The sequence below is a fragment of the Dermacentor andersoni genome, chromosome 4 (assembly GCF_023375885.2).
Source record: "Dermacentor andersoni chromosome 4, qqDerAnde1_hic_scaffold, whole genome shotgun sequence".
NCBI classification, from domain to species: domain Eukaryota; kingdom Metazoa; phylum Arthropoda; class Arachnida; order Ixodida; family Ixodidae; genus Dermacentor; species Dermacentor andersoni.
The window spans coordinates 67,979,272-67,996,288 of NC_092817.1; the positions used below are offsets into that span (position 1 = coordinate 67,979,272).

Here is a 17,017-nt window from a genome sequence, read left to right on the forward strand (position 1 = left end):
AAAAAGAAGCAAGAAGAATGCAGAAGCCGCGCACTCAGCTACCATTTGTTAATGCGTTGATTGTCATATCGTGGACTGTGGTGCATAAGAAAAAAACAACTTTACAGTTTTTTCTTGAGAAGTTTATTAGCGAACGAATAAAATGGGCATAAAAATTAATAAAATAAGGCAAGTAAGACCACAATAAAGTAAGGTTATACCTGAACCCAAGTGGTTGTAACGGTCACGCAACTAGATAACCGTGACGGAAAGTGAGTTCGGCGCGAGGAGCGAGCGATGAGCTTTCCGTTGTGCAAGATCGTTACGTGTTCGCACAGGCCACCCACGTTATATGCGTACATGCCGACGAAAAGAAACTATCCAGAGGTGCTTGCTTGCACGCGACCAGCGGATCACCGTTGTTGAGAATTCCTTGACCGAAAGACACGCTGCTAGCACGCAACCAATGTGGAGAGAATTTATTTCTCTTTCTTTCTCACTGTCATGTCTTCTATTTATTTATTTATGTGCACTGTTTTCACTGAACCTAACTTGTTGGTTACGCAGACCACTTCAAAACTACTCTTTCCTTCCTTTCCTTGTTTTCTTTCTTTTTTAGATCAAGGTTGGCGTGTCTTAGTGTCATTGTGTTGGAAGACTTAGAACACGCCGTTCGTGTGAGTTGACGTACCGTTGCCGCCAGTCAGTTCTCAATACTGCAGCGCTGACAGGCTGTTAGATATACCTCACGAAAAACACACTCTCTTCATGTACGCATATCGTGAAGTGCTGCATTAAGCTGCGGCCAAAAATATTGCAAAAGATGACGGTGTTATTTTTAGCTCTTGTAGGAGGTTCGCAGTCCACACGTGGGCGAATGTAATCTGCTCTTGTGGAGAAGAAACTGCAAACAGACATAATACGCAGTTCTCGAAAATGCAGCGACACACTGCTGTTCGTAGCAGTAACAAGGTGGAGACCCGCGCTTACTTAACACAACAGTGCAGTCAGTGGGTGTAATTAAAGCCTATTAACATGTGCTGCGCTTAAGTGCTCTGCTCCGGCGCTTGCTAGCACAGACCGTGAATTATTACGTCTGCAAGGCGAAAAAGGCAGCACTTTCATCGCCCTACATATTTTATCTTTGCCTTCGAATTCCGCGCTCACGTTGCGTAGCCTACAACACTTCGTTAACGAATGGGCGCAAGTAAATTATCCTCGAGTCGGCGTTGTGCAGGTTAGGCATTCCCTCCATCATTAGAAGCTTCGCGTAACATAAAGGTCACTGAGCTGCTAAGCAAACAAGAAAGGCAGGTTCAAAGGCGCCGGTTATACGGCGCTGCAAGAGCGAACCAAACTGCTCACCACCGCGCGGGGGAGGAGGTCTCCGATGGGGGCAGGGCTGGCCAGTGCAAAACGGTTGACCGACAGCGCATGCAGGCGGACGTCGTCTCGCGAAACTCGTAGACTAGCCGAGTGGCGGAAGTGCGACGCAGGAAGTGTTTACGGAGCTGTGATTCATGAGGGGGCGTATATGAGTGGCGTCTGCGCGAATGTTGAGACGTCTAGTTCCATTAGCCAGGGCATAGCCTCTGTAAAAGCTTTGCTTTGTCTCCCTTTTCACTTTTGTCGTCTCGTTTGTTTCAATGACCAATTCCTTCGGATGTAATTGTAAACGTTGACAGCTATATCGTGGTTGTTTTCTCCACAGATGTTCAATGCTTAAGGAATGCGTAAAACGAAGGCGAACATTTTGCGAACAAAGAAATTTTTGCACATGTACAAGTTCATTGGCTTTTATGTTACATATATTCATTAGTACACGCCGATCTGCTCTTGTCGAATTATACGACTGATTTATGCGTTGATGTTTACTCAAGCACTGCATCCTCGCTAATTTTTACGTTCTCTCATGGGATACAGAGTAAGCGACCCGAGTGCTGACTTGCCTTCTATACATTTAGAATGCTTATGGTTAATTATATTCACAGCTAATGTCAAAGTGCTTCATTATTTTTTGGAGCAGCTGAGTGATGAAACAACATCAACAATGGGAATAGAGTCTTGGCAATGTAGGAGCATTCATTCTCGCTTTTTACAACAGTGCTAAATTACCGGCCCAATGGTGACTTTACTGCAGAGGCTTTACTTATCCGCTTCGGAAAGAAAGGCAAGATGAACGAAAAGAAAAAAAGAAAGTTGATATGTCTGTCAGAGACGACCTCCGCTCCGAAAGTCTCATTCCTACAGCCGTTCGGCCTCTTTCCGTTATTTCGACTACCTTCCGTATATACAAGGCCCGCGTCGACCCACTCCCTCAGTTTCCTTTCCGCGACGTCACGGCGAAGGCGTGACCGAAAAGCGGTGACAGCGGAAGCCGACTTTCGCTTTTCGCAACTGCCGTGCACGACAGGTGGGCGCGAAGCGCGCCGCGACCTTGTCCATCCCAAGTCAACGACTCCACGCCTTGTACGCACAGCTATGCGCCGCGTCAGGGGCGCGGCTCACTCTAGGGCGATAATAACCAAGTATGGCTTTGGAATTCAGAGGCCTTACCTGCAGCACCTCCGACGCTTTATTATTAGCGGAACCTCTTTCTTCGTTTTATTATAGCGAGCGTATCAATTATGAGCGAGGACAACTTATGCGCATTGTAATTGTCCTTGAACCGATATGTCGGGGTTCTCACACCGGAAGGTTGGACGGTCAGAGAGTTAGAGGTCAGAGTCCCTGTTTGTAAGTGCTACAGAACTGCTATACTAACACGCCGACAACATGTTCTATGCTTTTTCTACTTAAGTGATAGTACCAAAAACATATATATAGCTTTGCCTCGCGTTTTTGAGTGCTAGCGAACCGACATCACCGACATTGAGATGCTACTTTTTGTCAAAAAGTGTTGAAGTTTTCATGCTAGTGTCAAAATGTATTAGGTAACGTTCATTATCCCTCTGGAGTTGCGAGCAGCTTTATTTGGGTTACTTTTTCTATTTTTATGAAACTTGTAAAATGATAACTTACAAGCAACAACAGTTACAGAAATCACATATCATTTACCCTAATACATATTTAGGAATGCTAAAGCCTTAATACATATTTAGGAATGCTAAAGCTACCAGGGCAAGACCTCTGCACAGCTCTCAATCAACTAGATGGAAGGCCGTTCACCTTGAAGATCTTGGGACCATGGCCTCGCATATCGCAGCTACAAAAGGCCACTAAAGCGCTGCTGCGATATTTGAAAGCGACCGGATTGAGTCAGCGTCTGTGATCCGGACTGAGTGACCGACTGATATCTCTAGTGGACTTTCTCTTCTTTTAATCTTTCCGTCCCCCTTTCCCTTTCCCCAGTGTAGGGTAGCCGACCGGGCTCTGTCCTGGTTAACCTCCCTACCTTTCATTTGTCATTTTCTCTCTCTCTCTCTCTAAAGCTACCAGGATATAACGTGTGTTCTATGTCATCAGCCGCTTTAACGGTGCGTGAAAGGGCATCGATGAACAAAATTGTGGCGTCACAGCAAGGAGGAAGGAGGAAATAAACAAAGAAGGCAGCGATGTTAACCAGAAATGCCTCTGGTTGGCTACCCTATTCTGGGGGACGGGAAAGAGGGAATACAAGATGAGCTAGAGAGAGGGAGGGGAGGAAAAGGAAAGCCGCGGTGAGCTCGTGGACGCAAGCGGAGGGCCTGAGCAAGTCAAAGGCATTCACATAGGCCACTCGCCCTCAAGAAAGACAAAAATGCCTTCACAGCTTTGTGGGCCGACGAGCGATGGGAAAGTAGCACCTGCACGGACAACGGCCGATCGGCCAGTCGTCGCAATGCGATAGATAATGTTTGTCTTTCCGACTGAAATCGATGACAGTGACGCAATAAACGGCATAGCAAAAGGCCTGATGTACGCTCACGGCCGTTCACAACCATCAAAAGCGTTCGTCGTAGTCTACTAAAAAAGCGTTTCTCCGACACGTAATAAACTCTTTAACACGATTTTAATTACAATTTAGAGTTCAGCTGCGTAAAATGAAAGAACAAAAGCTGTCCGTTTGTTCCCAATGAAGCGTGCTGTGTATACCTGTATGTATGTTAACACCAAAGCTGGGCAAACGAATAGCAGAAGTACGATAAGCTAGCGCAAGCGCTTGTAAAAATGACAAACTAAGACCATTGACATCGTAAGTTTCCGTCGACTAAAACTAGACCAGTTTGCATTCAGAGCTTCAACGTCAAGAGCGTCGCATTGGCGACGACTCCCCGCGTCCGCGTTGGAGAATAAGCCTCGCGTATCGCCACAGCGGCTCCTTCTCGCGCTCTTCGGGGCGCCGCTACGCCGAAGATGCCATTGCCGGTTGCCGAGCGCAGTTTAGTTCGTCCGCGTCCTTACACGAATCGGCCTCGTCGATGCGAACACGATGACGGCGTCGGGCCCCGCGCGCGCTAAGGACGACAACGTTCGCATCGCGCCTTCGTGAAACGTGTACATACGACCACGCCGCTCCGCGGAGGACATTCTCTCCCTTCCCAACCTGTGTATGCTATGCCGCGCTCTACAGCTGAAGAAGAAACGTACTTTCTTACTTCGTCTTTGCGGAACGCTCGCCGGCAGTTTACACAAGCGACGCTCCACTTCCCTCCGCGCGCCTGTGCGTCTGTGTGTGCGCGCGCACGCGCTCAGTCTCGCGTCTATCGTGGTGGAATCTCGCGAGAGAAAGCGCCTCGAGAGACGAGCAGAATGCGGATCACTCCGCCACCGAGGAAACTGGCCGCGATCGCGACAACGGCGGCAGCGCGACCGCGCCGAGCGATCGAGGCCTGGCGCTGCGCTTGCGCCTCCGCTGCTGTTGGCTGTGTTTGCCTGCTGCTGCTGCAGCAGTAGCCGCCGACGCCGTGACTGCGTCGTCCGCCGCCACCGATCGGAGAACAGGTTCAGCGCGCGCACGGCGGGTTGAAGCAGCTGAAGCGCCCGTATCTTATCCCTCTCAACTATATATACGGTGCGCGCGCGTGTTTCTTGGCTTCGCGGTCGTGATCAGTCGGTCTCGCTATTTATTTGTGTTTTCGAGTGCGTCCTTGCATGGTCCGACTGTTTCACGAGGGAGGGCAAAATGGTTGGACGTGGTCGACCGAACTACTCTCCACCAGGTTTTCCATCAGGGAAGTAACAGTTTAGAGAAGATACTCTACGCAAATGACTTAGTCTTTTTTTTCTTCTCCCATATACGTGGCCATCACCTCCATGTCAACAAAGGGTGCAGCTGTCCCGCAGAGCACCCAATACCGATGTTGCGCTTGCAGCTGCTACACCTATCGTTACTGCTGACGGACTGTCGAGCAAAGATACACCGAGGCAGATTATTGCAATAAGATCGCCATTAGTTGCGATCTGCGACGAATTCATGGTCGAAAAGGTATTCAGAATCCGATTTGGGAAAACGTTGCTAGCGTATTTTGGCACGCTATATTTCGGCCTCCCTGCGTTTCTACCATTTCTTTCTCTTCCGGCCTGAATAGCAACATATTCGAGACGGGAGTTGGTAAGGCAGCACAGAAGCAATGGTCTGCACTAGAAGCTGAGCATTTCTGTTGCATCTATATAAGTGGGGCCGTCCTGATTACTGAATGGTTATTCGTACTCGACGTCAACAGTGCTGACGCGAGATATTTCGGCGCTTCGATTGTTCAGTGCCCATGACAGCATTATTTTTTTTTCTGCATTGCGTCGACCTGCAGCAGCGAACGAGTCAGCTCCATTTTTAACATTGCTGTTACTAGCCTTGTTCAGTGTAAAAAATGCTTTCAAAGAAGGGTAATGCTCCAGTTTCTTTCTAGAAGCTTGTGCTAAACTTATACTTCCGATCACTACTTTCACCGTAGCGCTCGCGGCAAAAATGCTTACGCTAGTGGTCACTTCTGCGAAACACCTTCACGGCTCTGCCAAATTTCTTAGAACATAATTGTCTCCCGCGCTTTTCTGCTGGTATTAGTGCCGTGAAGTGCGCGATCTTATAAGCAGTCGCCACGTTGCGAACGCTTTCCAGCATTGCACAGCTGTCTCTGCCAAAGTGAGAAAATCGCTTGCAGTGCAGAACAGCTTTGTAAAATACAAGCATCCGAGTAGACGGCCCCCGTGGATGAGTCCCTCCTACGCCCGCTATAGCGCCGCTTCTGCCCATATACGGTTGTGACAGTGTAACGGTAGCTCGCGCGGACATTTCAACAAGCCATCGCTTCTGTAGCAGCAGCGGCTTCTTTCCCGCCCATCCTGTCAACTCCTTGGCGTCGGCTGGGTCATGCACACGCGCCAAATAACAGTGGTCGGGCTCTTTCTCGTACCGTGAAATCCCCGCTGGCCGAGCGGCAGGCAGGGCTTCTATTATGCGAGCAAGCGCGCGGTTCGGCATCACCTCTCGCCGCCACTGCGGTGAAGCGGGCGGCACAGCTGCCTTGTGCTGTCAGCGAACGGCGGCTGTGGCGGCGGCGGCGGCGGCGGCTTGGATGATTCGACCGATTGGTCACGGTCATTGCCACGTAGCACGCGGACGCCCCTGCGTCGTCTTTACCTGCGCGCCTTTCCTCGCCTCGTGCCGGCAACATGCAGTGCGCCGACTGGGTGTCTTCTCGCTCGCAAAATATTTCGTTCCTCTCTTTCGTAGTGCTCTCGCGGTGGACTGCGGGAGTTCTCTAAATCCTTTTCGATGATGTGTATGTAGTTAGGCTACGCGCGTTCGCTGCCTCCTTCCTGCTTCCCGACGTCGTTCGTCTCACCGCGCGCGGCGGCCGCATTGGAGACGTAACGCCGGGAGAAAATGCGAATCTTGCAAATTGCGAGCGCCTCTCCCTCTCGCATTCCCGCGGCTTTTGTCGTCGCCGCTGCTTGTTTGGCGCGCCGTCGTTTGTCGGCGGTGTGTGAGAAGGAACTTGTTGAAGCATCGACGCATGGCTTCGTCGTCCCGAGAGGGAAGAGCGGAGACGCAAAATGCTGCCGTCGAAAGGTGAACCACTCTGCGACCCCGCGCGTGCGCGCGCGCGATGACGAAAGGAGACAAGCTGTGTGTGCATGCGGACGTTCTTCGTGCCACCGTGCGCCTTTTTTTTTCAATACACGAACGAAGAAGGTAGGCTGGGTGAAATCGGCCAAGAACACTGTATTACTTCTTATTTTTTTATTATTGTTGTTTTTATTTTAGTGAGCGTATCCTTATCCGCGTACGGCCATGAACTGTTTGACCAAAATACAGAGGCTGAAATTGAATCGAATGCTACTTGTTGTAGCGGCCATAGAAGCGCACTTTCTTACACCGTCCCCACAACCTTTGCTTCTGGAAACGAATTAGTATTTTGAGGAGTTAGAGTAATAAGCCTTCACGCTTTCCTGAGTTAGTTTCTCTAGGTGGAGAAAACTGTGATCGGTAGCAGTTTCCCGAGTCCTTGCGCAATCGATGTATGCTTTTCATTTAAACTTTTTTTTATATTCTGAAAATTTAGTGCTAGACTTGGCAGGTAAGCCTTCGCGTTGCACAAATTTAACCCCAGAGGAAACATTAGCCACTTTTACGACGGTGCAACGAAGCAAACACGACATAAGAACTGTGTAATGTGCTACAATTTTTGTACGTGCTGGATTACTACACTGGCTTACCGAATTAGGTGCAAATGGCCGCATCCGTGTACTTTCAGCCTCACACTTTTAAGAGATTCTCGTGGCTCAAAGAAGGAAATATTTGACTTTAGTAGCAGCGTGGTGTTATTCTAACTCTGCTCTGTGCCTACTACGAAGGGAGAAGAGAATGCGGCCATCTTACCACAAGATGAAAGAAACAAGAAAAAAATAACTGTTGAAACGAGAAAGACCCCTCGTTTTCTTCGGCAAGCTTACTAGGTTACCCTGGTGGCGTTATGAATGGGCAGCACGACCAGAGAAGAGAGTCAATATCGTCACGATTCAGCACACGACACGAACATTGACCGCGTATGCAAACGAGACGGCCCGCGGTAAGGAATAAGGGGGAGCGCTTTTCTCGAAGAAGGCGTACGACAACACTCGGCAAGACGTCGCATGTGGGAGGAACGGGCTAATGCAAAAGTTCGGCGCGCGGCAAGCTATACACAGGACGGACTACATCGCTATGGCAGGTAACCTACTCGCTAAGTCTAAAACACGACGACCACGCAGCTGATTTGGAGACGCGACCACCTACCGTACACCACTTGGGCAGTGCTTGTCCGCAGAGCGTCTGCGTAATCCAAAGGCTCGGGCAAGGCGCATCGAAAAACAAAAAGAAAAAAAAAAGTCGCAATTCCAGCGTGTACGAGATGGTCCTCCCTTTCGGGAAAACCCCGGGAGACCGCCGCCGACTTGCGTTCACCGTGCTCCGGGTCACACAGAAACCACGGTGTTGGTGGGTGACACCTACCTAAGAATCATCGTGGACGGCTTCTCTCTTTCGACGTCGCTGACAACACGGGATCCGTTCTTCTCACGCTCAAGACAACCAGGAGGGCCGAAACAAGCCGGCGGCACAGTCTAAGGACGGTGCCGATCAGTAGGAGGGTAGTCCACTCGACGCGGTCGCTTTCGGCTACGGACCGCTAGGCGCGGTGCTGGTCAGCGGGGCACACCAAACGCGCACACAAACAACAACACCCACGCTGCTGGTGCCCTTCGCTGGAGGAATGCCGCGACGACGTGGACTCCTGGGCGCACGTTGGGCGTGCAGTGTTGCCGCTGCAGGGAAGGCACGTCGCACAGACTCAGTGTCCGATGGCCGACTCTTGGGAAACGGTCTAGATTCAGGGGACCTGTTTTTATATATAAGCGAGGGGGAACAGCGGCGGCAAGGGCTCCGGGACGAGGAAGGACTGCTAGCGGAGGCCAGCTGCCGCTGGGCCAGGCGAGGGGAAGGGCGTCCCCCCTTCTTCTGCTCCCCGTTGGACTTCTCCGCTAACGGGACTCCACCGCGGCTGCCGACGGCGACCACGCTCGCCTGGCCCAGTTCCGCCGCGTGCGCGTGTGCGCGCGCGCGCGCGTTGCGGGAGCCGCTTTTTGCACCGTAGCGTCGCCGTTGCACGCCGCCGAGGCTTTCGCCGCCGTCGCCGCCTCTTCTCGCCGATCAGGTGTAGGCGCTGCTTCTGGTGCTTCTGCGGCTGCCGTAGACCGTGCTAGGTTCTGTTCTCTCTGGCGGCTGCGGACGCCGTCGCGGCTTAATAATGTGCACGACCGTATACCCGTTCTTAGACGACAGTGAGTAAGAGTGGTTCTCGCCACGCAGTTTTCCCGTACAGCTAGCGAGGTACGCGCCGCTGATTTTGGACGTCCGCAACTTGGAATCTTATTTAATTGTCTTATTAGCGCCCTCCGACTCCGCACAATCGCATTGCTGTGAGCACGACCCGGGGGGTGGGGCAATCGTGGTGCTTTCGCGTCCGAAATGCGCGTTTTTCGTGGCTGCTGCAATAGCTTATTGGAAGCGATTCCCCGAATGCATATTATGTGTCATGAAAGAACGAATTCGTTGTTCCTAAATGCAGGTGCAATATTTCGGAATGAAATAATGCTTCGGTTTGCAGTGTTACTGACATCGCGTTCTTCTTGTAAGAAGGGTCTAAAACGCATTGCCTAGAAAGTTATCAACGCTAAGCAAGTTTTAGCAAAGAGGAGAAGGCCGTGGGTTATAGAGCAAAGCTTCCGGAGGAGCGTATGCTGTGCGTTATCCCGGGATAGTTTAAATACTGTCTTCTTCATCACGCTCGCTCTCAGACGCTACTTATAAAGAAGAGCTCCAAGCCGTTGAATACGCGCGCCGCAAGTCAACTGAATCATGTAGAATATAATAAAGCATACCGTCTTAAATCACGGTTCACGCCATGCGATTAACTTCTCGAAAGAGCTTGTGCCCTTCTAATGTGATATCAAGTGAGCAAGGGTCGAATTGCCTCAGAGAAGTGAAGCGGTAGCTTTATCAACACACATAAGGGGCTACCGCATGAGTTGTTCATAAGAGTACACACAGTTTCGGTTTAGATGATGCTTATATGTTTTCACGTCCAATGGCACTAACAATACAGGTTTATTGCAGGTGTACGTATGCGGCATGAAGGCACGCCGGCGCGTGGATTAGACCTATACAAGGGCACGGCTTCGAAGTAGGGAGTAGGCGAATTGAAATCGCATTGGTCAAAGGCCTCGCTGGCTCCTGGAAAAATAAAATAAAGACGCAGATTTAACGCAATGCTGGAATCTCGACGACCCGAAGAAATCCTTGTTTTAACAGTCGCGCACTTTAGCTGTGAACACTGCGGATATTCTTTAGAAGTTGTCTGGCATTCGTAGACGCTGGTATTGCGTTATAGAAATCACGTAAGGACCACTGCTTCCAGGTTGAGAGTGATTGACTGATTATTTTTCTTTATTGTATTAGCAATGCTGGTAAGAAAGATGTTGGTTTCTATCCAAAAGTAGTATAAGTTGAATCTGTTAAAAAGGTGACGTGAGGTTAAGAAAACGTTGATGTATACGCACAAATGAAGTTGTTCTTTATAGGAAAAGCCGTCCATTCATTTGTATATAAAGATACCTCAAATAATAACAACAGCAAAAGATAGAAACATAGGAGGTTTCATCAATGTTATGGTGAAAACACTACATAATAAGTTCCAAATTAACCAAAGGAAACGATCCAGTAGCGTTTGCCCGGAGGAATTATCTGCACATTCCCAATCTCTATGCGCATATGTGAGTGGAACATATTTGCGAAATGTTCGACTTAGTGGCCGTTTTGCGGAACGAAATTAGGAGTGTAAGAGGGGCAAAGTTAAAGAAGAAATATATTTTGCAAGTTCCGCATAGTGTTTTACGTAACACGCTAAACATAAAGGTACCGTGAAAGCTGAAGCAATGCTGTACATTGAATGAAATAAAAGGCCGAATTCTGCGCTCAGATGAATGAATGAATGAATAAACAAATAAATAACTTTATTATTTAAAGACAAATAACAATACAGCTATTTATTATTATTATTATTATTATTATTATTATTATTATTATTATTATTATTATTATTATTATTATTATTATTATTATTATTATTATTATTATTATTATTATTATTATTATTATTTGATTTTTAGTGTATTCGTGCGCCAGCACTAGAACCTGAAGCTTGTTCCTGGGCACGGGAGATAAATGATTGATTGTCTGATTATTAAACATGTATACATATTGTGACGTAGTACTGACGGTCACTAGTACAACCGCAAAACTGTGAATGACGAAACTGCCTATTTATTGGGCGAACTTGTGCCCACAAAAGCAAGTTACCCTCAAAGCACAGCGATAGCGTTGAACACGGTCGGTGATCGTCGAAATCTGATCTGCCGGTCACGCGCTTCGTCTTTTATACATGAGCCATCGAAGGTTCCAGAGTAATCGGTGGTGCCCAGAAAGTTCCAGAAAGTTCCACACGATTCAATAAAGTTCTACACAATTCACGTCACACATGCAGTCAGATTACGGAAGCTTCGTGACAACAGACAGCAGAACCATCGATAACATTCGATAAACTTCCGATACATGCGGGCGCGTCCCGCGCTGAGTGATGACATTTGTTAGACGGTGAAAAGCGCTCACCCGAAAAAGATAAACACGTACACGTGTCAATATACACGTGTCAATATACACCACAACGAGAAAGCAAAACGGATTAGAAGTTGTCTAATAAAAGGATCACCACACCCACCCGCCCGATGATCAGAAAACAAAGTTAAAAGATAACATAGATAAAAGTGGGATTAAAAAGGGGGAAGGCACGCCATAGACACATCACACAGTCACAGGCCAGAGTACGAGCTTAAGACGAGACGTCTTGTCCCGCCGCTGTCGAGAATTCAAGCACCCCGTTGTGAGCCCGATATTGAGTCGATACACGACTTTCAAGCAATATTACGTTGCTGGAGCTTACTCAGCAGCGCATCACGACAACTGTCGATTGTTGTACATCCCAGCGGTAAGTGTTCAAGAGTTTCGCTCTAGTGTCACATGTATGACGTATAAATAAGTTTAAAAAAACGAAATAAAGAACTACGTTGGAGATTAATACATCATGCGACGCCATCGTTACTATTTAGAAATTTAGGAACGCTTCCAGGGCTTGCGGAATAATTCGCGCTATTCGCACATGCGACGCACCGCGTGTTGCGGGCAAGGCGTCACTCATAGTATGCGGCAGCAGGATTTCAGCGCCGACGGGAAGTTTCGAGGCTGAGAGGAGTAGACGGCAGGCCGACGACAGCGGACGTGGAGTGAGTCCACTTGTCGGCTAAGGAGCCTTTTCGACATCGGCGCGCCCGTTGTCAAGGTCGCCGTCACATTTTGCGCCGTTGTCACCGCCTAAGTGCCATTGTATTATCGCCGCTGTCTCGGCTGAAAAATTGCCTTAACCGTGAGACACTTCGCCGTTTTTCCAAAGCACTTAGAAGTCCTGTTTCCCCTCTCGTTTGTCGGTGCTCGCACAGGTTCGAAATACCTACAGTGAACCATGAAGGGATTCTATTAGCCTCCATGGGCGTGTGTGTTACGTTCTACCGTGGCTCATTATGTTGAAGAACTGCTGCTTCCGCGGTGGCTATTTGTTTTGTAAACTTTTTCTGCAATGCCAGCTTGAGCGCCGTTGATCTCGTATATCGCGAACGCACATTTAAGGCATTTGCTCTGTATTTTGCCCAACAACACTCATTCGGGGATCATATATCCACTGTTTGCAGGGACGATATAACATAAACCTATTACAAACTGTTTGTACTCCATTTCTGCAATCAGCTCTGCACTATTGGTCAAACATTTTTCGGGCCACACGCGAGTCGCCTGTCTGTCACGCCCATCTGATACGACGTGTACACGCTAATTATGCATGATTAGACTTCACAGAAGAAAAATAATTATTTTCAATTCCACACCTGTTGTTGCCATTAGTCCTCCGTTATTGGCGACACTCTCTTGGGCTTCGCCCACTTCTACGGTATGTCATGCGGCGTCAGGCAAAAACTCACCACGTCAAAGTGACGTGTACGCACTGAAGATGCATAAATAGGCCCAACAAATCTGAAGTCTTTTCAGAACAGACGGAGGCTGCTCCGTTCAGAAAGGAAGAAAAGACCTCTGCCTACCGACCACTCGGACACTGGCTACTCGGAGCTGCCGGGGTGCATGAATTTATTTGCGTAAATTAAACATTTTTGTGTGGCAGTACAACGTTGCCGAGCCCCTTCGGCACGTATACAAGACATCCCTCTGCCAACTATTCTACGCTGACGATCCGTTTTAGTGACATTTTTGGCCTTCCTTTGCATGCCAGCGCGATTTGCGACCAGCCACCGCAAGCTCCGTAAGGAGAAGCGGACCAATCGCAGACGCCAGCACCACCCTCCTCATCCGGTTATCTACTTTCCCTGCTGTAGCTCGGCCCCAACGAAACCCCCTCGACTGCTGCATGCTGCCAGCCTCTTCTTCGCGAATTAGATAAGAAACATCTGCCAAGATAGACAATGCTATTCGTTTTAAATGCAAACGAAAGTGACCTCCTTTAAACGAGGGGAGCGTTTGACAGGTCGGTTCAAACAACGGTACGGCTCACCATGTGATGCTTGCGTTGGCGGTGACGTGAATCCGACGTCAGGAGATTGGAATAGCTTTGCGTTATACAGCCCCAGATTGCTAATGTTATGGTAATAGAACCATTTGCCACGCTATGCTAAACGAAATATTAATTATTTGATGCTGTCTCAAAGAGTGGACTACCAACAGGTAATTAAAAAAAATATTGGCAAGTAAAGAGGAGAAATGAGAATGCAGCACAAAAACACGCACAATGATTACCGAAACAGGATGAAAGTCTCAGTAACGTATTCGCAGCGCAGATGTTATTATGCTTCGCACTGGTGTCGCATTTACATTGGCAACATTTTGTTTCACTGATATCACTGCCTTTTGATTTCAAATGAGCAATGTCTGCAGGTAAATTAGGCCTTAGTTCGCCTATCTAGTTCGTTCATAGCTCTCACTGGCCGGCGACCATCACTAGTGTTTTGGCTCATTCTCCAATGACAGTTCTTGTGAACCGGTCCGCTGTATGTTATGAATACGGGCCTCAGGGCGAGACTCAGCTATATTTTCATTCTGACGAATTGTTTTCTATTGACTTAATATGATGATCACTGCCGCGATTGGGTGGCGACGGCGCACATACAACCCCGATTATCCGAATCGCTCTCGAAATACGGGTCCTGTTCTTTCTTTTTTTAAAATTGATAACGCCGTTACCTTTATATGATACTGCGAGCCAATTGCTGGGCGAAACTTGACAAGCAAGAATGCAAATAACAGGATAAAGCCATTTAGCGTGTACAATCTCTGACAACGCACATTGCCTGCTATGCCAAGAACCACTTGTGACGCGCTGCGAACTGCAAACGGTGAGGGCGTGTGGTGCCGCAGGCACAAACGCTAATGGAGTGAGAGAGAGAGAGAGAGAGCATGGATGTTAACCAGAAGAGCGTCTAGTTAGTTACCATACGTTGGGGGTGGGGGAGGGCAAAGACGAATAGAAAGAAAAGAAATAAGAAGGCTGTGAAGCAGTGCACGTGCGCGGACAGCACCACGTAGTCACAGGCGCTCGCACAAGCCAGTCGTTTTCAAGAAGCGCAGTAGTGCCATCACTGCATTCTGGGCAGATGATGTAACATCTCACAAACACGTGAAATAAGGTGAACGTCTGACTTAGCCAAGGAGCTTATATAAGTTGTAAGTGGTGTTTTCTTTCTCCTTCGCATAGCATGCGCATCCCTTTTTTCTCGCTATTATTCGTCTATATCTGTTTCGTCACTTATCCCGCATCTCGCCGTGCCAGTGGTCGTTCAATTATCAGCTGACGTGCTATAGACATTTGAAGTGCCGCTAGCAGGATATTTTTTTCTTCCTTCGAGAAAAAAAAATCACTTACCACTCCAACCGTAAGCTTGCTCGAGGTTATAACAACCATGCTACCCGCCAGCGCATTCGGCCGCCAGAAAGTTCGCGTCTGATAAGAACACTGTCAGGGGCAAGAACGCATGTGTTGCATGTGTGTTACATAATCCTGCTACTTCGGCAATCACAGAATGGCTCCGCAGTGAGCCGGACGTGCTCTCCTAGAGTCGCAACTTGGTAAAACACAAGGAGTGGAAAGGTGCGGAGGAGAGTACATGGATCACCTCCTCCTCCTCCTTTTCACATAATTTCCAAAAGGCGCCTTGTTCTCGTAGGGGCGAGCTCATTACGATGCTTCGGGCATCCACTCGATTTATTGTCGGGAATGAATCCGGCGACTGAATATATACATACGCATATGTTGCTGCAGAGATTAGTCGAGCTTGCGCACGCGCGCGTAGATAAGAGTCGTTAGAGTGAGATGGAGTGAGTACACGCGGCTGGGCCTGCTGGTCGCGGGGGGACACGCACGCAAGCTGCTTGCATGCACGCACACACGCGGAGTCAAGGCAGCTGCATTTCAATGATCATATACCGGAACGCTCGAGGCGAAAGCAGCCCCCCCCCCTCCCCCTCCCTCTGTTCCTTGCTGCTTCTTCGCTTTTGAGAGTTATTTCTTTCCGCTCAATATTGCGTTATATATCGGCCGACAACTCATGCCTGCTCCTCTTTCTACTCACACTCGTGGTACGTGAATACGGCAGTAAGCGCCGCCGCGGTGCTGAGGCGCGTGGTGAACGTGTAATTTTGCTCACGTATACACGCTTCCCACTGAGCTAGAAGCACTATGCAATTAAAAGATTCTCTTACAGGCCTCATTTGTCTTTACGTGTCAGTCTTTGTGGCCATTGTACATGGTGTCCCGGCTAACTTTAGCCATGATTTAAAGATATGCCAGAGCACTTCAGGAGGACGCTGTTGCAGATGATGGTGATTTATTGGCATCTCCTTTGAAACGGGGAGGCGACAAATAGTTACATATAGCCTGCTTGAGTTAATAAGGTATATTATACATGCTTTTCACTCTATCATAGCCAGAATGGGCGATCGCTACTTCAAACCAAAGATTATGCTCGGAAAAACACGCCTATTTATCAGTGGACACAACTCAAAAGCAAAGTACGCCATTCCAGACCTCCGCAAAAGTTTACGGAAGTTGTAAAAGTTATTTGTAACAGGGCTAAAATAAAAAGCACAAAAAAATAACGAAAAGCTTCGAAAGTGCAAGATTTATCGAAACCAGCTCTAGCTCAGCCCTTTCTCATGTAGGTACTGATAGTGTTTGATTTGCAGAGAAAAACGACTTATCGAGATATGCTGCTTCACTTGTGTGATGGTTAATCGAGGCCCGGCTGACACACGTGCAACCATATTTTTGTAATGTACAAAGAACGTAGAAAGCAACGCGGCAACCGCGTAGGTGGCGTGGATAAATTGACAGTTATCTCGGCAGTTACTTACAGGCGGAAGCATCGCATTCGCGGAGAGCGCTGCATTGCGGAAGCCGCGTGTTCAGTCTCTGCAAGAGTTCCGTATAGGACTGGAACCTCGCGTTCCTACTTCAAAGGCCTGGCGGGCCGCCAAGTCGGCATTTTACCGTCACGTAGATTGTCGTCGTGGGGGCAAGGTCACTCAGAACGACATTCGCACAAAGTGTATGCAACGAGCTTGAATGTCCGAAAACGCAGTCACCTGGGTCCTTACACGTACCTATATTAACCACGTCTTTAACAACGTGGTCTCTCCTAAATTATATTATTTATGCTTTCCTCACTGACATCGCAACACCCGAGGCATATACGTCACACGACTGCTGCTTAAAGACCGTCCTCGGGCAATTACAGTCGCTTCGCTTAATCCGTCCCCTACCACTTGTGCGCTTAAGTGTCTGCCACTGAAGAACGAGTGACCGCCACGCGTCGCGCGTCCTCGACACGGTCTACACGGCGCTTCCAACCCGAAGCAAGGGCAAATCCGTACGGCGCATAGCGGTAGCCACAGCCTTTATGCATATTCCGT

The 17,017-nt window shown here is 48.6% G+C and overlaps 1 protein-coding gene across 1 annotated transcript in view; it reads right to left on the reverse strand.

Moving 5' to 3' along the window:
- The window catches only part of LOC126536250 (salivary peroxidase/catechol oxidase-like), a 202,248-nt gene extending 193,320 nt beyond the window's left edge, over nt 1–8,928 (reverse strand). Inside the window, exon 1 of the mRNA XM_050183142.3 lies at nt 8,393–8,928. Within this exon, the coding sequence (XP_050039099.1) occupies nt 8,393–8,403 (11 nt within the window). The 5' untranslated portion in view covers nt 8,404–8,928. The remainder of the gene's footprint in view (nt 1–8,392) is intronic.
- Nucleotides 8,929–17,017: the final 8,089 nt, after the last annotated feature.